Source organism: Danio rerio, chromosome 3, assembly GCF_049306965.1.
Source record: "Danio rerio strain Tuebingen ecotype United States chromosome 3, GRCz12tu, whole genome shotgun sequence".
NCBI classification, from domain to species: Eukaryota; Metazoa; Chordata; class Actinopteri; order Cypriniformes; family Danionidae; genus Danio; species Danio rerio.
In genome coordinates, this window is record NC_133178.1 from 10,637,894 (window position 1) to 10,658,898 (window position 21,005).

The following is a 21,005-nucleotide window of genomic DNA, read 5'->3' on the forward strand; positions in this document are numbered from 1 at the left end:
GTGTTTTACAGTAGCAGGACCCTACCGCATTTTCATTTAACAGTAAAATAGCATTTTTCGTATTTTCTTCTTATGGTTAAATGCCCTTTACAACATAATAATTTTACAGTATTACATTTTTTACAGTACTTTTAATGTCATTTATTTACATTTTACACTAGCAGTGCATACCCCTTATTTTTAGTATTTACTAGTGATTTTAATACCTTCCAAACAAGTGAAGATCCCAGTTTCCATTTAGTTTTTGTCTATAGTAGCAGTATTTGCCTACAGTAGAATACAAGAAATTCCTAATTTGCAGTAAGTTATTGTAAAAAAAAAAAAAAAAAGATAGATAGACCCAGAAGTCAGCGCAGATTATAGTATTGAACTTTAAAAAATATATGTGGTATTTTACTGGGTGTTTTTGCAGTAAGAAACTGTAAAACGCATAACATTACGCCTACTTTTTCACTCAATCCTAGTGTGCACTAATCCTTGTGCCCTACAGACGGTATCCTCTGATCTTATCAAGCAGGGCTTCTCTAAAGTTCAGGAAGGCTGGACAGAGGTTTTACATGATCCCTGTTCACCTTTCTGGGGTCCGGCAGGTGTGTGTTGACATGTGAAACACTACGCCGCAGTCTGAGGGCTTTGTCTAGACCCAGGGAGGGAGGGAAGTGGACTTAGCCCTTAGACTACAGATCTGCCACAGAAGGACTCTTTCTTCCCTTAGCCCTTGTTTTTCTTTCTTGTTTCTTTTATCCACTTCCCCTTCAAATCTAAAAACACCACCCTAATGTCCGGCTGGCTTATCTTTCCGTCTTTCCCTGCATAGTTTACGCCTTATTTTCATCTTTTAACCTCTCTCTCTCTCTCTCTTTTTGTAGTGAATTAGTCATCTTCTCCAGCGCTAGGACTTTTCAGGACCCCATTGTGAAAAATCTCCTCACTGATCTGAGGTTTTGTTCATCAACAATGCAGGATAGCTAAAAAGTCTTAACTATATTCCAGAACTTAAAATCATACCCTCTGAAAGTCGGCATGAAACGAAAGTATTTAGGAAATATTGGTTTGTGAGACCAGCAGAGGGCAATCAACCTGCGGTCTGTGTGAGTCCTAATGCCCCAGAATAGTGAAGGAACTCAATACTGCTCAGTGAGCATCGTCTATTGGATGAGACATTAAACCGAGGTTATGACTCTGTGGTTGTTAAAAATCTCAGGATGTCCTTCGGAAAAAAAAAGTAGGGGTTTAATCCCAACATCCTGATCAAATTTGCCCACTGGCCATCATCTGTCTCCTCACCACCAATCAGCAGGTGTGTGGTGTGCTGTCTGCCGCAAGATGACTGCACACTGGAATTATTATTATTATTATAATTCCATGTTAATAAAAATAAAGAAAAGCAATTTTCGGGTGACCGAAGGATATACAGTGTTTGATTAAAGATTCTGAGGGCAAATATGTATAATTTTTAATAAGCACTACTATATAGATATATAAATAAGAAATGTACAGTTTGATTTCTTTCTGCATTCAGCTAAACACTCTGCATTTAGCTGGCTCACCTCTGATATCGGGCGAATTCAATTGAGGACATTCCCACGGTACACTGGGAGCCAAACACCATAGGACAGCAATGACCCATGACCCTCTCATAATTAACTGCCCATAAACCACTGCGCTCCACCTGTTATCGGGTTATCTGGAAGGTCTACGTCTTTTTTTTCCATCACCGCCTCTAGTAAAACAACTAATCAGGTCTCAGGGACTGTAAAGCGTCACGCATCATTGAATGGTGCATGCATTACTCTTTCATTCACCCTTGTTGATTCCAAGAGCATAGATCATAGCGCTCAGTACAAGAACAACAGGTATATGGTGTCAAAACACGTCAGAGAGACTAAAGCCAACACACGAGAATCAATATCAGAGCCCAAACATAACAAAACACTGGCCTTTTGAACTGTAAGTAATCTTCTTTCCAAGTGCCGGCATTTCAAACACATTTTTCCACTTTTGTGCTGAGCAAAAGTTTTATTAAATAGGAGAAAAACACAGGCAGACCAAACAGCGCACATGCAATAAGCAGAAGATTAGTTTCAGACAACTATGCGTGTGCTTGGCAGCAGGCCAGCCTTTTTTTCCACTTTATTTGCACAGAGTGCAACTAAAGCCACTGTCAAAAGACAGACACTTGCATCACAGCCAGCAAGTCAATGGGACGGAGCAAGAGGAATGTCTAAACCTGCTCCACTGCTTTTTAGACATAGAGGGAAAAACAAGACAGGCCAATCATATATCTCTAGCTCTCTCTCTCTCTCTCTCTCTCTCTCTCTCTTAGGATGACTGTCCTCGATTGAACTTAAAAAAAATCAAATGTGTTGCTGATGCTGATGAGAGTACCGTTTTTGAAACATACAAACTGGTTTGGAGCTTTGTCATAGACTATAAAGGAACAATTCCTTTCAAAACCGGAGCTGCTGAGTTCTTAACCAGTTGGATTTTATCGAGAAGATTAGAGGGATGCTCAGTGAGAACACTGTTACAGTAGTCAATGCTGGAGGTGAACAGAGCATGAATTAGTATTGCGGTATTATTATTAGAGTTGGGAAAAGAACGAAGACGACTAATAGTACACATATGGGAAATGCAGTACACATTATATTTTTGATATGTCCTTCAAAAAAGAAAGGTTGCTATCTATAATAACACCCAAACTCCTGACCTTCTGAGTAGGACACATTGTATTGTCGTCAATGTCTACAGCAAGACAATCGGTTTTAGCCAGAATAGATTTAGTGTCAATAAGCAAGACTTTTTAAGCTTTGTCATTAGTGAGACCCAGTTTTTAAAATGAGCACGGTGTCATCAGCATAGCACTGAAATTGGATGCCAAATTTCCTGATAATACAGACAAAAGGTAGTAGATTTATTATTAATAGGAGTGGGCCCAGCATTAAACCCTGTGGAACACCAGTAGTGACTGTGATCTTGTCCAGTAGTGACTACAATCTTGTCCAGCAGTGACTGCGATCTTGTCCAGTAGTGACTATGATCTTGTCCAGTAGTGACTGCGATCTTGTCCAGTAGTGACTGCGATCTTGTCCAGTAGTGACTGCGATCTTGTCTAGTAGTGCATGCAAACTTGTACAAATGTACACTTTTGTACACTTTGTCACCTCAAAGAGCCAACACTGACTTTGATTTGCTGTCAGCAAGAATGCACCTTGCAATAAAAAGTCTTTACAAAGTTACATTGAACTTTCTGTCAGCCAACACGGAACAAAATAGACTAGATTTCAAGATGTTTTCTAAATAACGGGATCACCAGTAGGGCACCAAGAGTGATGCTTCAATAATGCAGCAGGAGGGAACATAATAATTCCTCTATCTCTCTGTGCTGTCCAATAAAACCGAGTGAGAGAATTTCACCTCAGCGTGAACCTCTGTCAAGAAACCCCCCACTCTGTCCCAAAGAGAAACAGAAGGAGGAAAATCGTAAGGGAGAACGAAATGTCTCCACCCCTCCTTTCAAGGCCAGATACTACAGCGACTGATCTCACAGCAAATGATAAACTGTTTCCCCTGCTCACTTCAGTCTCTCAGCTTCATATCCCTTCATCTTTCTTGTTCCTGCTTTCCTCCCTGACTCTCACGTTCCTCCCTAAAGGTGTCTGAGCTCATCCTATGAGCTCTGTGTCTGGTGCTCAAGGTCAAATCTTTGTCAAAACTTGATATAGACTAACATCGCAAACAGTAACATCCAGATATACTCTGCATCTCCATCCAAGATTGTTTGTCAGTGGAATGGCACACATATCAAAGGGAGGGCAATGTCAACTATTGCACTTATATAACATCCAATCATTCCTGAAAGAGTAGAGTAGAATGCCTGAGAAATGATGCCTGTTGCCAGCAATTCGGAATTTTAAATGTTTTGTTAAGAATAAGAAGGTCAACATCACACAGTGTAAGGTTTCAGCAGGCCTGTATGTCACTGCTACAACCTATTGTTTGAGTACAACAGCGTCAAAAGACCTTGCCTTTGATCATCCGTTAAAAGCACTTGGTTTAAAACAACCCACATAAAAAGACTGACCTCAGACTTTGGAAAGCAGAGAAACAAAAACCATGGCATGTATTCCTGTATGCCTTGAATTTGCTAAGAAGTAATGAGAAATAAGTAAAGAACTTCAATCACTCAATGCAAACTGTGTGCAAATGACCTGTAAACTTAAGTCAATGATTCATGTCATTCCTAAACTTGTATCTAGACAGGTTTATGTTGTAATAAGTCTAAAGATACAGTGTGCATATGTTTACTTGTTTTTCTTGCTTCATTACAGGCCTGAAGGGGTGAATGTATGCAGCACCATGAAGCTCTTCCTTCCTGTACTGCTGCCCCTCCTCTTCTACCAACTCGTACCATCTCCAGTATTGGCTGACACCTGTCCAGACAACTGTACCTGCCAAGTTCAAGACTCTATATTCTGCTTTAGCCGCAAAGACACAAAAATGCCCAGCGAAGTACCCACAACAGTTAAGAATCTATATGTGTTCAAGAATGGCATTGAGTCACTATCTCAAGAGGATTTTGTTCATTTGGGCAGCTTGGAAATGCTGGATCTAAGTCAGAATCAGTTGACCGAACTGCCAGATCATGTGTTTGAACCTTTGTCTTCTCTCAACAACCTGGATCTTTCAGCTAACCAGATCGTCCACATTTCCAAGTACAGCTTTGCGGGACTGGAACTTCTGGAAAGATTATATCTCTACAGCAACCTCATAGAGAGCATCCATCCTGCAGCTTTTGATGGACTACATGAGTTGCTGGAGCTCAAGCTGCAAGGAAACAAACTGAAAATATTGCCTGCTCTGAAAATGCCCCACCTGCTTCTGCTAGACTTACGGTTCAACAGTATCCCCTCACCAGGTCCAAACGACCTGCAGACACCCAAGTTGGAATCACTCAAACTGGGAGGACTGGGGCTTAGCACTTTGAACGAGGAGCTCTTGGGAAGCTTTAAGAACCTCCATGAGCTTGACATCTCCAACAATCAGTTAACTGCCTTTCCAGTGGTATTGCGGGAAGCAAAGGGCTTGGTATCTCTCGTTTTGGCTGGGAATCCCATGGGACCTCTAAATTGGGAAGACTTTGAGAAACTCACAGAGCTTCATGAGCTGGATATCAGCAATCTAAGCTTGCAAGGCTTGCCGGAGACTTTAGCACAGCTCTTACCTCACCTAAAAAGACTGACTGTTGCAGAAAACCCTTTCAACTGTCTCTGTAATCTGGCTTGGTTTCCTAGTTGGCTGCGAACTAAGCAAATTCAGTTGGGCAGGACAGAAGAGACACGCTGCCATTTTCCTCCTCTAAATTCTGGGAAGGTGCTGGAAAGACTGGGCCACAGAGAATTTGGATGTCCGATTACCACAACTATTACAACTCGCATGGTAAAAAGCACTGCCGTACCACCAGCTCCATTCACCAGTGTACCAAGTACAACTCATGCAATTCTCCCTCCTAAACCCAGCAATAACCCCTCAACTGATATTGACTATGACCCTGCACCTCCCACCCCCAGCACAAGTATTGACCCAGATCTGAGATCAACCTTCTGCCCATCCAATATCTGCCTAAACGGAGGAACATGTTGGCTGGACAATGAAGGACATGTGGAATGCATTTGCGTACCTGGAACATCAGGTACATATTGTGAAAAGGAGGAAGATCCACTACTATTCCCTACAGAAATCACTTCAGAACCTGAAATAATCGCAAAGAAGGTAACTAGCTCCTCAATACACCTAGACCTTCGTCGGTACATTGATATGCGCCCCAACATCCGAGGAGTTAAGTTAACTTACAGAAACCTTTCTGGACAAGATAAACGTCCGAAGCAACTGAGTGTCCCACACTATTATGATGAGTACATTCTGCGTGGACTTCAGCCAAACTCAACGTATTCTGTATGTGCCAGTCCACTGGGTGAAGCTGGGAATGTGAACAGAGTGTGCACAGAGGCCCAGACAGTCAGTCTGCAAATCCCTCCCACTGGAGCTCGACTGGAGGACCCGAAGCTCACTACGATGCTCATCCCTGCACTCGCCATCCTTCTTCTGCTAGTCCTAGTGGCTGTTGCTGTTGGCGTAGCATGCTACATGCACAAAAAGAAATCAAAGGGACACCTGGACTTAGAATGTGATCCATCACAGCTGGAGCTGGAGGGTCTGGACAATGGGGCCCTACCCCAGAAGAAAGAGATTATCGCCTGTCCGTCAACAGTGCAAAATGGTGGCTTGGACTACAGGGTGCCTCTCATGGAGGAGCATTGTACTGCGAACAACAACATGAACAGTTTGAAACCCTCATACTTCTGATGATTGCGAAAGGTTTGAGACTTACTTGCATGCTAAAGCATGAACAATACTGCCTTGCAAGGGTACCACAAAGGACAGCCACCAGCAACAGCTGCCTTTAGGTGATTCCTGGTGCTGTAAGGGCATTTCTGTCAAAATGACATCTTCCTTTGAGCCTCTTATAATCTGAAAGACTCTACATGCCAGACTTTCAACCAAAGATCTCTAAATGGCTACCCTTTATTAAAAGGACTTATGGCTGACTGAAAAAATGTAGGTGAAATTGTCAAGTGTAGCACCTGTGTGCAGCTCTGAGGAGCTCCACTAACTGTGAACCGAAAGCCCTGGATGTGAGTGGGCAATTGAAGATATTGAAAATATGAACTTTCTCAGCAACCTTGATGCTGTGTGTAACTGATATGTGTCGTTTCTTTGTTTGTCATTTTTTATCTGTAACTTTTTTTGGTAAATGCTTTTTGTACAAATATGTGACTGTTACCAAGGCGGCTGCTCTTCCCCTATATCTCGTGACTTAACAAAAGCAGACAAAACACCAGATTAAAAACTTTGAAGATTAAAATGTACTTGTGCCACTAAGTGAATCAAAGGCTTTAGTTTAGAAATGTCAGACAGTCTAAGCAGTTGAAAGTCAGTATCCAGACTTGAAACCAAATCCCTCCTCTATGTTTTAGCCCCTATAACCCCCAGAAAACGAGACAAAACTCAAGCTAAATGATCGAAAGGCAGATTACTAGACATTGTGTTCTGTTTTAAACACACATTAGTCTTGAAATATCAAATCAATGGGATCTTTTTTTTAAATTATTTATTTATATACCAAAAAAGGGCTGTCATAGATCACAGTTCAAGACTTGTGTGTCAATCCACACAATTAGTCTTTGCACTATTTACATTACTGGGTTTTCATCTGCAGTCGACACCATTTTGCCTTAAGACATGTTTATTTGTTCAAAAACACTAAAAGCATATGTTTGGATAGCTGTAAGCATGAAACACACCAAAGGAGAAAAACAGAAGTAAAAACGTACACACTCCAACTCTAACCAAAAGCCTCTCATTAGTGTAGTGACAAAACGAAAGAGCAACTGATATCTGTGAAACGTATTTAATCTGTAGATTCAAGACAGTTGATTGCAAATTGCCAAACGGAGACAGTGGGGAGCTGTGCTGATTCACCTCTGTGAGGAAACGTGTTACTATTTTAGCACTTGTTCTACAATCTGTCAAATGATGTTTCCTAAAAAAGATTTAAAAAATAATAGCTTGAAAACATATCTGCAACCTTTTTATTGAATCGTTGTTGTCATTTTTGGAATATCCTAACTGGAAAAAACAAACCTAAATCTCAAAGCAGTATGAAGTATTGAAAATATTTGTGAATATTTTTGATAAGATCTGCCTCTGATTTTCCCTGTTTTAATTAGGGAAGCTTTTTTTATATACAGTATGTTAAGTTTGTCTATATTGAAATGTGTGTATATGTATGATGTATGACTTTCGAAAATATGCAAATAAAAAAATTTATAAACCACTCTTTTTTTTTTAAGGGCACCTATTTAACCTCTTTTTAAGATTTAAGATAAGTCTTTTGTTTCTTCAGAATGTGTCTGTAAAGTTTCAGCTCAAAACACCCATCAGATTACAGCAACGTTATTCAGTTCAGAGAGTATTTGTTCCAGGGTTCAACACTAAGGATTTTTTCTACCGGCCCGATCGGGCCAGTTGTTCAGATTTTTACTTGCCCTGCCAAAATTTTCAGAGGACCCACCAAACAAAAGATGTTATTAGATATTTCTTAGCCACATGCAATATTTTAAATAATGTTTCAAAAGCCAAACATAATTAAGTTTGGGGTCCGTTTTTTTTCCCATGTTTTTTTAAAGGAAAATTATTCAGTTAATCAAGTTCATTAAATGTCAAAGTTTTTTTTATTGTTGAATATGTTTTACAATTTTAAATAACTTCTATCTTATTGTATGCAGTTTCAAATAAAATGATTACTTCAGACATTATTGCTTTTACTACTATTACCATTAATAATAATTATAACAATAACAATTAATATTAGAGTGATTTTTGAAGGATCATGTGATTCTGAAGACTGGAGTAATAAAGCTGAAAATTCATCTTTAAAATGACTTGAATAAATGATTAAATTAAATGATAAACTACTTTTGAACAGCTATTTTATAGTGCAATAACATTTCACAATTTTACAATTTGTACTTTATTTATGATGAAATAATTGCAGCCTTGGTGAGCAGGAGAAGCTTATTTTAAAACATTTAACAATTATACTGACCCCAAACTTTTGACCTGTTATGTATAGAATATTTTATAAGTAAAAATGTGCACTTTAATATTGACACCCTCAGACATCGTCACCAAATATAAATCAGAGAAGTCCGACTTACTCATACAGAGCCACATTTCAGTTGTCAAGTTTTGTAAAAATTGATCTATCGGTTGAATTAATCTATTAATGAAAAGTTGGCTATAGAATTATGCATTATAGGCTTGTATTGAGCTAAATAACAGATGAACCGAGCATAAATCAGATCATGAAGCAGATCAATGTTGATCTTTTCATCGAGTTGTCAGTGCACCAATGAAAAAATGTAAGTGCTGTGCAGAAATGATCTTGGGACGATTGATTTGATGCAGATCCGAGCGCGATTGCTGGATTCACATTTGCCAAATAAACGAGACAGATTTCGAAACAAATGTCTAGAGTATGTGTAAAAGCACCCCAAAATTATATTTATATACACTCTGTAGCTGCTTTTGTTGCCTGTGCCTTTAATGCTGGTTCTCCCCGCCCACCGTTCACCAGCACACCGTCAGTGTGCCTCAATCTTCGGCTACTTCAGATAAACAGCACAGTGACAGACATGAATGAAGCAGATCTTACGTAACGTTCGTGAGAAATACTACAGAAAGAATTTTACCAATGATTATTTGATGTATTTGTTGTGGAGTTTATTCAAGCCTTTCTGCAACGATGAGTCACACAATGTCGTTACCAAGTTTACACACACACACACAGAGACAAACACAGTGCACGCGTTTAACTTTGCACTGTTTTTGCATGCAAATGTGACAGGATACACGTTAATATCCACTGCTGTATGAACATCCTTTAAGCTAACGCACAAAATAAACCTGATTCAACGTTCACAAACAGGGATTAAAGCGTTTTCTTTTATAACTGTACTGAAGTTTTCTTTTATAATTGTACTGAGTTGCGGCTGTGGTGATCTAGTAAAGATGGTAAAATCGCTGTAATGCTGTAACGCTGTAACGTTTTAAAAACGTTTTACATTTTAAATTTGTAAAACTCACTCTTGATCACATTTGATAATAATTGATGATCACAGAGAGCCGAACAGATTGTTGCAGTTGCTTTGCGCACGTATTGTATTGTTGATATGGTTATATTACTCCAGAGATACATTAATATGCGTTAATGTTAATACGCAGCTGTCAATTAATTCGGTGGGTGGGGAAACCGCACTTTTACATCACATTGCGGTAGGCTCCAAAACGGGAGGGATTTGGATCCTATTTTAACATCAGGAAACTTAAAAAAAAGAGAGTTAATGTCTTTATATCACTCCAATAACTTGCTCCAACTCTAATTACCAACAGAGTCAATTAGAGATACTGACGTTGAACATACGCCTTTGTTTAAAGCTTTTCTGTAATAAGATTTAATAGATTTTCTGTTCCAGAGAGATTAAACGTGTTCACATCCTTAACGCCATCAGAAAGCGAAAGCTTTTATGTGGAATTCTAGCAGTGCCAGGAACGGCTAATAGATTTCCCCTTTTATAGAGAAAGCTGAAGGAATTTTTATTGAAAAAACGAATCTAATAGTTGCTGTTTCTCCTCCAGCGACGTCACTGGACTGAATCTAATGAGTGTTGTTTGTTAACTCGCACACATCCTTTAAATTGACCACCCACCTGTTTTACAGGTACATTTGGATGAGATTGCACATCCACAGCCATCCAGCGGCAATCTGTTGTGGATTAGACCAACACAAACACATAAACCGGCCCACCGCTGTCCATTGCTAACAGCGTTTCCATCAGTAATGAGAGCAATCATGTCAAACAATTAAAATCTCTCACACAGCCCGGCCTATTAACTCCAACTGAGGGAACAATAACATCAGAGTTTGGCCAGAAAGTGAACAAGCACACGTCAGTCACATTCACATATGTGTGTGTGTGTGAGTGTGTGTTTTCCAGCTCTTCAATAAAAGGCCTCCTTTATCCAGTGATTTTAAGAGAGCTGGTCGCCTGGCAGAGCGCCAAAAACCGAGCAGCTCAAAGGGCCTATTGTCGACAGCCGAGCTGACTTTTTCAAATTATCTTCCAGAAAATTCCACAGAAAATTACTGCTGAGTAAATATTGTTCTGCTGCTTGTGTTTTTTGTGGAGGTTTGGTTTCAGTTGTGGGCTGATGACGCAGACTGAACACACACTCGTGTTGCTGAGGAAAAGAAAAGCGCTTTCCTTTGGTGTTAATTATAGACAGAAATACTCTACTATATACATGGACACACAAGTGAAAACAAGAGTTCTCAGTCAGGAAGAGAACTTATTTCATTACATTATTTTATTTTAGTCTATATATTATAGAATAGTTATTAATAATATATTAATAATAATTATAAATTAGTTACATTTTAGCTGTTTAAAAGAAAACAACCTGAATGGCCACATTTGCATCAATGTACAGCAGAGGTCTCAAACTCAAACTGGTGGGGGGTTATTTCAGTGACAGACAGTTCATAAGAGGGCCGTTTTAACATTCAAGCCCAGAAAAAAAAGTGGAGACCAGACATAATTGATGCATCTTAGGACAACAGACATGATGTTTATATCTCAAGCATTACCTGTCACCGGTGATAATGCAAATCAGCATGTTTATCGTGTCACACATCAGCTGCTGAAACATATCTGTGGTTGTTGTGTTTATAGCCGAGCGTTAGACACACACTCAGTCATTTTTCCACAGAGTATATGCAGTCAAAACTCTAGCTTTTTGTTTCTTGATGTACATATTAAAGAGGGAGTTTAAACTGCTATGAAAATACTACAAATAAAACGCATAATATTTATTATTCTGTCCCAACCAATTGTGTTATCCCAATAGCATAAGAACAGCAGAAAGCAGTTTGGGTAAATTGTATTATATATATATATATATATATATATATATATATATATATATATATATATATATATATATATATATATATATATATATATATATATATATATATATATATACTCAAATGGCCTCGACAGTCATCTGATCTCAATCCAATAGAGCACCTTTGGGATGTGGTGGAACGGGAGATTTGCATCATGGATGTGTAGCTGACAAATCTGCAGCAACTGCGTGATGCCATCATGTTAATATGGACCAAAGTCTCTGAGGAATATTTCCAGTACCTTGTTGAATCTATACCACGGAGAATTAAGGCAGTTCTAAAGGCAAAAGTGGTTCCAACCCGGTACCAGTAAGTACCTACTAAAGTGGCCGGTATATTAATTCCAGATATGTACTAGTCTGTTGTAGACAGAAAAAAGCAGCTCATCCATCACTGTATTCCTCTGTTATTCACTGTATTATTATTCTGCTGCTGCCTGAGAGGTTTTTGTTTGATGTGGTGATACAGAAGCAGGAAAACAGGCTGAAAACATTGCACGACTGACCGCGGTCACGAAAATCCCTGTTACACTGGAGGAAAACATGCAGAGTCATGAAGAAACTGTCTTTATTCTTATCAGAGTCCCTACAGCCAAACCACACAAAGCAGTTCACCAGTTCAAAATATCTTAAGGTCAACACTGTAAAAATGGTTCTTTTACTTTTTAATAATATTTATATAATTATTGTGAAAAGTGCTATACAATTAAACTTGAATTAAATGACATATTTATAACTTATTATTAATATTACTTATTTTTCACTAATAACTTTAAAATACTACTGAAATGACTAAAAACTATTTGATTTGGTATTTTTAAATGTATATATGTCAGTCAATGAGTGAGTAATTTACTCAATCAATCAATCAATCAATCAATCAATCAATCAATCAATCAATCAAATCGGTCAATCATGAATTCAAATGAGACAACCAATCAATCATGCATTCAAACAATTAATCATTGAGTCAATGGTTTAATCATTTAATAAGTCAACCAGTCAAGTGTTAATTTACTCAATCAATCAATTAATCAATCCATCCATCCATCCATCCATCCATCCATCCATCCATCCATCCATCCATCCATCAATCAATCAAGCCAATGGGTCAATCATGAATTCAAATGAGACAACCAATCAATCATGCATTCAAACAACTAATTATTGAGTCAATGGTTCAATCATTTAATAAGTCAACCAGTCAAGTGTTAATTTACTCAATCCATCCATCCATCCATCCATCCATCCATCCATCCATCCATCAATCAATCAATCAATCAATCAATCAAGCCAATGGGTCAATCATGAATTCAAATGAGACAACCAATCAATCATGCATTCAAACAACTAATCATTGAGTCAATGGTTCAATCATTTAATAAGTCAACCAGTCAAGTGTCAATTTAATCAATCAATGAGTCAATCATTCGTTCAAATATTCAATGATCCAGCCGCCCAATCAAAATCCAGTCAACCATTAACTAATTTATTCAATAAATGAGTCAATCAATCGTGTTCAAATAATCAATCAATGAGTCAACCACTCAAGCAATTATTCAATGATTTGTTGTTTCGCTAAACCAGTCAATCAATCAACCAATGAGTCAATGAGTCAATAAATTATTCATTCAAACAATCGATCAAGGAGCCAATCGGTCAATCATGAATTCACTTAAACAATAAGACAATCAAATGGGTATCCAATCAATCATTGAGTCAATGGTTCAATCAATCAATAAGTCAACAAGTCAATTGTTAATTCAATTAATCAATGAGTCAATCATTGATTCAAATACTCAATGATTCAATTGTTTAATCAATTAGTCAACCAGTTAATCATTAACCCATTTAATCAATAAATGAGTCAGTTTATTTAAACAATCAATCAATCAATGAGTCAACCATTAAATCAGTCAATGAATAAATTAGTCAATAAATCATTTATTCATTCAAACAATAACTTGATAAGCGAATCAGTTAATAATGAATTTAATTAATCAATGAAATAATAAAGCATTCATTTAAACAATTAATCATTGAGTCGACCGGTCAATTATTAACTTATTTAATCATTGAATTAGTTGATCGATCATATATTCAATCAATCAATCAATCAATGAGTCAACAATTTATTCTTATATTTAATTGGTCAATCAGTCAATCAACCTTTTTCAATCAATCAATCAATCAACCAATCAATCAATCAATCAATAATTCAGTCATCCAATCAATAAGTAAACCATTAAATCAATCAATTAATAAATTAGTCAATAAATGATTAATTTAATCAATCAATAAGTCAATCAGTCAATAATCATTTTAATCAATCAATGAGATAATTAATCATTCATTCAAACAATCAATCACTGAGTCAATCAATCATTTATTCAAACAATCAATCAATGATTCATTCATATATTCAAATGGTCAATCAATCAACTGATGAGTCAGTCATTCAATCAAAGATTCAAATTATTAAATCAATCAATTAATAAATGAGTCAATAAATCATCCATTCAAACAATCAAACAATAAGCCAATCGATCAATCATAATTTCAACTGATCAATGAGATAATCAATCATTCATTAAAAGAAAAATTCAACTAATCAAAGAGCCAATCTTTCAATCTACCAATGAGTCATCCAGGCAACCACCCACCCACTGTTAATGTTAATGGATACGTAAAAAGTCAGGAAATTGAGGAGCTAGTCTTTGGTTTTATCAGATTTCCTGCAGTAAAGCCCCACGGCTCGGTTCATCAGCAGTTCGCGCTGACACTCATTCGAAAAATCTTTCAAATAAAGACATTCAGCACTCAAACATACACCCTAGTGTTTTCTACATAGAGTAGAGAGTCTGTACGAGCCGTATGGATTGGCCTCTCGCAGGGTCTGATTCGGGCCCCGGGGCCCCGGACCACAGGAATGCTGACGCTTGCAGAGCAGATAGAGAAGATGAAGACTGGAGAGACTGGAACCATAAAGACAAATACAGCAAATGAAGGAATAATGGCAGAGGAATGCAGTGAACACTGAGCTCTGCATGAGGCGTGTGGATATTGCCAACCACAAATAACAGGCAACACAGAGAAGGATGGAGGAGATTTAACTCTACAGTGGTCTTCACTGCTTTCCCAATGATAAGAAGAGGACGAAACAATAAAAAGGTCATGTGGACAAAAAAAAAAACTTCCAGTTTTTTTTGGAACTGCAAACCTTTTCTGTGTTTGTTTGTCTACAGTGTTTTGGAACTGTCAAATGAATACATCTGAAAATGAGTCACAAGTTCTAGAAGGTCTTGAAAACGCCACCACTTTCGTGTCCAAGTAAACACCCAAAAATGAGAGACAATGAAAACAATGTGGTCATGGACATGCATGGTACGTGCTTTTAATAAGGATGCACTGATCCGATACTTGGATCGAATATCGTTTCGACACCGCACATATTTTTTGCTGGATCGGGTATTGGCTGGATCACATTATAGTGCATGCGCAAGATGGGATATCGTTTCGCTACCGCACATTTTTTGCTGGATCGGGTATAGGCTGGATCAGATTATAGTGCATGCGCAAGATGGGATATCGTTTCGATACCGCACATTTTGTGCTGGATCGGGTATTGGCTGGATCACATTATAGTGCATGTGCAAGATGGGATATCGTAACGACACCGCACATTTCTGTTGGATTGGGTATCGGCCAGCTGGGACCGATCCAAATCGATTGGATCATGCACATGCGCTATAATGTGTGTAATTTATAAGCCAACAAAAGCCATGAAGGTAGTCTATTATAAGGCAATAGAAAGTTGTCATGTAGGCCCTATATATGCCAAATGTTCTAAAGCCATTTGACTGTTTAATGTGAAGTACAGATACAGAATATTTAAGTGCTTAAATTCCTGTTCAATTCATTAATTTCTGACAATACGAAAAAACTGTCTTCAAGACTATTTGTTCCTGTTAGCTTAAATAATCAGTGGAGAAATGCATTTAGTTTTGCATTAAATGGGATAATTTTGACCTGCAGCATGGAGTTCATTGCGGTTCACAAAATAGGCCTACCTGAAATTTATTTTAGAAAATAATTTTAGAAAAGCCTCAATAACACATTGGACAGATCCGCAATGCACTGACTTTCTCACTTGTGCTGCTGTTTTGGAAGTGTTTCTGTTCTCTCATCCTTCCAACCGAGGGGAATTTTTCAGAGGGGAATACTTTCAGTGCTGTGAATAGTTTTAAAGCCTGCCCTGGCTCATTGTGGTCGAAGTAGATGATTAAATTAATAAAAGAGAAACTGACGAGCTTAATGGCTGATTTTGTCATTAATAGTGAAGATTATGTAATATAGGCTACTCTAAAACTAAATATGTCACTGTGATCTTATTTATATTAATATTTTATTTACCAAACCAGTTTGTGTTTTGGCACTGAAGCATACAAGTGGACCTTGTTTTAAAAGTCACCTCAAATGTCATTCGATCTTTTTGTTTATTTTTAAAATAACTGTCCAACAAAAAATACATTAATAATTAAGACACAAATTAAAGGAAATTAATTCCAAAAAGATCATTTGTCCAACAAAAAATATATGAACAATGAACACAGCTGTGCGGATGGATGATTTGCTTCGCTCCACATAAAATAAGGATTTAATTAACGGATTTAAAGGGTTTAATTAATGCTCCACTGTAATTGTTGTATCACAAACCTCTGTCATATATTTGCTATATTTTTAATACATGTCATTATTTAAAGATTACGTCTTTAGCATCTGAATTTTCCACAATGCTGATGTGCTTTCATTTTCTCCATCCACAGTGAGTTTATGCGAGTGAGTGATAAATAAGTAAAACTGGCCTTAGAAAGTTTAGTTTCCTGCATTAAACCTGCGTACAAATAACAGGCTTTGCTAAAAGGTTGGTTATTTTACCAGCGATGATGGTCAACAATGGTAGCCTATTGCAAATTAAAAAAAAAAATCCTAATATTAAAAAGGAAACATAAGCTGCGTCCCATATGGCACACTATGCACTATGTACTTATGCACTTACACACTCAACAGCATAGTATATTTATGTAATGTCGTCCCAAATGGCACACTTATGTTTTTTTTACTAAGCTGAAATGCAAACCGTTTCCCTGATGACGTTTGACGGTCACCAAATCAGTAAAATGAATGACCGAATTATCAAATTATACCTGCCGTGAGTATAATCGCATTTACCATCGGGAGCCGATATAATCACTTTTAAAGGGGAATTTTGCTTTTATCATCCAAAATAAATAAAGTTATCCAACATGTGCGCCCGATCGCCACTTCCGCTACGTGAGCAAACCTGCGGTTGCTGAGTGCGTGAAGTGTCCATCATTACACACTTCATTTTAGAGGCTGAATAAGCGCATCATCCGGGTAATTAAAGTGCACTTATTATTATTAGTTTTCAGTGTGAACACACTACTTACACTATTTATACTACAAAATGGCGTAGAATAGTTGATAAGTATGCAATTCGGTACGCAGCTATAAGCTAGATTACAATAGATCCTATCCTGTCATGTACAGCAGGCCTAAAGGTCTGCTATTTTTTCTAAAGAATATATATTATTTGAGTGTATGATTGGTAAAACTATTGAAACTCTATTATGTTTTTAAAAACAACACAGTATCGGATTTGTGTCAGTTGCTACTCAGATTTTTGATATCAGGATCAATCGGATCGGTTCCAAAAAAAAAAAAAAAAAAGTATCAGTGCATCCAAAACGTATATCACATTAAGTCATGCAAGTCTCAATACACAGGGTTTCCTTTTGTTTTGTTCTTTTACACCTTATTTCTTATAACCATTGATTTGGATTTATGGTTGTCAAAATTATCGACCTAAATTGGTACTAAAATGACAAAAGTATCCATTACCTGCTAACATTTGTGTGATGTATGAGAAATGTTATACTCATGTTGTTCTGAAATGGGCCGTGGCAGTGGCGCAGTAGGTAGTGCTGTCGCCTCACAGCAAGAAGGTTGCTGGGTCAAACCTCGGCTCAGTTGGCGTTTCTGTGTGGAGTTTGCATGTTCTCCCTGCCTTCACGTGGGTTTCCTCCGGGTGCTCCGGTTTCCCCCACAGTCCAAAGACATGCGGTACAGGTGAATTGGGTAGGCTAAAATGTCCGTAGTGTATGAGTGTGTGTGTGAATGTGTGTGTGGATGTTTCCCAGAGACGGGTTACGGCTGGAAGGGCATCCGCTGCATAAAAACTTGCTGGATAAGTTGGCGGTTAATTCCGCTGTGGCGACCCCGGATTAATAAAGGGACTAAGCCGACAAGAAAATTAATGAATGAATGAATGTTCTGACATGTAATTCTCAAATGTTAGGAGCAAATATTATTGATGTATTGGTATTATTATTGATTGAAGTATCAATTAGAACCGAATTCGATACTTTTGACAACCGTAGAAAAGATTACGATTACAGTTATAAATCTTCTTGAAAGGTCTACCAATGAAAAAAGTCATCTACATCTTGGATAGATTAAGGGTGAGTAAATTAACAGCAATTCTTCAATTTTGGGTGAACTCTTTACTGCTAGCGTGGGAATGGCCGACCTGTTTTTGATTATCAGACATTGGTTGTCAGTTTAAATCTGTGTTTTTGGCTGACATGGAGAAGCACAGACCAGCAGAACGTGTTCAATCTATGAAATACAAGAGCTGGATTTTTCACACATCTGCGTCGGCATTATCTCAGGTTTTTCAGAGCGTCTGAACGCAAATCATCATGAGCAGGCGAGGGTATGAGCTCATGAAGTCGAACTGGAAAACAAATGACAGCAGTGCATTAGTCAGTGCTTGAATGGTCTGACCTGGAGCCACATCAACATATCCGAGCGACTGTGCGAGCGAGAACACATTCACACGCCAGCTGAGGGTCTGGGGGGAGCAATGTGCTTCTTGGCGGAACAGAAAATTACACATCGACTAATTATCACTACATTCACCTATAGGCAGAGAAAGACCACCTTCAGGACAACACTATTATGTGGTCTAATGTAATATAAATAGTAAAACCAGGGGGTATGACAACAAAGCTAATGATAATAATGATAGATTATATTATATTATAATTGTGATTGTTGTTGTTATTGATGATGTTTATAATTAATACTACTACTACTGCTACTACTACTAATAATAATAATAAAAATAAAGGAACAACACTGATAATAATAATTAATATTATCATCATCTGTTGTTGCTGTTGTTGTTGTTGTGGTTATTATTATTAACACTATTATTATTATTATTATTATTATTATTTTTAATGATTGTCGTTGTCATTGATGATGATGATGAAAATAATAATATTATTATCAATATTAATAATAATAATAATAATAATATTAATAATGAATTACCAACAACAACAATAATAAAATATGATTATTATTATTATCAATTATTGTTGTTGCTATTATTATTAATATATTTAGATATATTGTTGTCGTTGTTATTGTCATTAATGATAATATAAAATAAAAAAATATTATCCATTATTATTATTGTCATTATTATTATTATTATTATCATCATTATTATAATAATTGTTATTATTATTATTTATTATTACTATTATCATTATTTTCAATGATTGTTGTTGTCATTGATAATAATAATAATAATAATAATAATAATAATAATAATAATAATAATAATAATAATAATAATAATAATAATAATAATAATGAATTAATAACAACAACAACAACAACAACAACAAAAACAACAATTATTTTTATTTTTATTGTTATCAATCATTGCTGTTGTTATTATCATCATGATCATCATCATTATTATTATTATTATTATATAAATGTATTAAATATATACATTTTATTATGCATGTATCAATATAAATGTGAATAGAACTTAGAATTTAAATACTAATTATTTGTACTGGTCATACATACAGATTTTTTATAACTACAATATTTATACATATTTAAAACATATTATTATAAATGTTGCTGTTATATTTTTATTATTATTATTATTATTATAACAAACATTATTAGAAGTAGTATTAGTATAATAAATGTTGCTGTTATAATAATAATAATAATAATTATTATTATTATTATTGTTGTTGTTATTATTGTTATATAAATAATAATTTAACAACATTAATAATAATAATTAATATCATTATCTGTTGTTGCTGTTATTATTATTATTATTATTTTCAATGATTGTTGTTTTTATTGATGATAATAATAATACTAATACTAATAATAATAATAATAATAATAATAATAATAATAATAATAATGAATTATTAACAACAACAAAAACAACAACAAAAACGATTATTATTATTATTATTATTATTATTATTATTATTATTATTATTATTATTATTATCAATTAGCGTTGTTGCTATTATTATTATTATTAATAGTACCATCAATAATTGTTGTCGTCGTTGTTATTGTCATTAATGATAATATAAAATAAATATAAGAATATTATTATTACTATCAATTATTTTCATATAACTGAATTATTTCATTATGCATTCATGAATATAAATATGAACAGAACATATGAATATAAATATTTATTATCTGTACTGTATTATATGATTATTATTAGAACTATTGCTACAATAATTCAAATATAAATATAAAATGAATGAATGAACAAGCTAATCACGGTACATCAACAAAAAATAAGAGAATTATTCCAACAGTTCCTGAGGCTTTCACACAAACAAATATCGTACTAACATTAACAAACTGAACTTATAATATTCCCAATAAATTGACAATATTGTCACACTTTTAAATAGTTAAATTGTCTTTTCTTATGTACTGCAACACAAAACAGTCTTTTTTGTTGCACAATAGGAGCCTATGAGCGGTTTTGCACTGCTAGCTCATTACCAAACTTCAGCCTGTTCTTTCTGAGTCTTTTATTGAAAAATGAATAGACAAAGAAAGCTTGTGAAGGGCAGGAGGATGTGAACTCAGTGCCATTGCCTACCTTCAATTTACAACAAGAAGCCCGGGGACACACATTTCTGCACTGCGGGTGACTTGAGGAACACACACATATACACACACTTTATGTGGAAGTGCAAACACAAGCCTCATGAAGTGGTAGCAAGTCAGTAGAAACAAAACCCGAAAGGAAAGTATCAGCCAAACACAAAAATGATGTGTGTGTTCTTAAATCACTGTCCACACACACACACACACACACACACACACACACACACACACACACACACACACACACACACACACACACACACACACACACACACAGACCCATGCAGACACACACACACACACACAATATATATAACAGCACAAATATGTGTATGGTCACTCCACCTGCACATAATAATGGAGCT

The 21,005-nt window shown here is 36.1% G+C and overlaps 2 protein-coding genes across 12 annotated transcripts in view; one reads left to right on the plus strand and one right to left on the minus strand.

Annotated features, from left to right (window-relative positions):
* Positions 1-7,897, plus strand: part of vasnb (vasorin b) — a 47,491-nt gene extending 39,594 nt beyond the window's left edge. The window contains exon 3 of the mRNA NM_001110762.1: positions 4,332-7,897. Within this exon, the coding sequence (NP_001104232.1) occupies positions 4,360-6,366 (2,007 nt within the window). The 5' untranslated portion in view covers positions 4,332-4,359 and the 3' untranslated portion in view covers positions 6,367-7,897. The remainder of the gene's footprint in view (positions 1-4,331) is intronic.
* Positions 1-21,005, minus strand: part of coro7 (coronin 7) — a 303,620-nt gene that overhangs the window by 125,084 nt on the left and 157,531 nt on the right.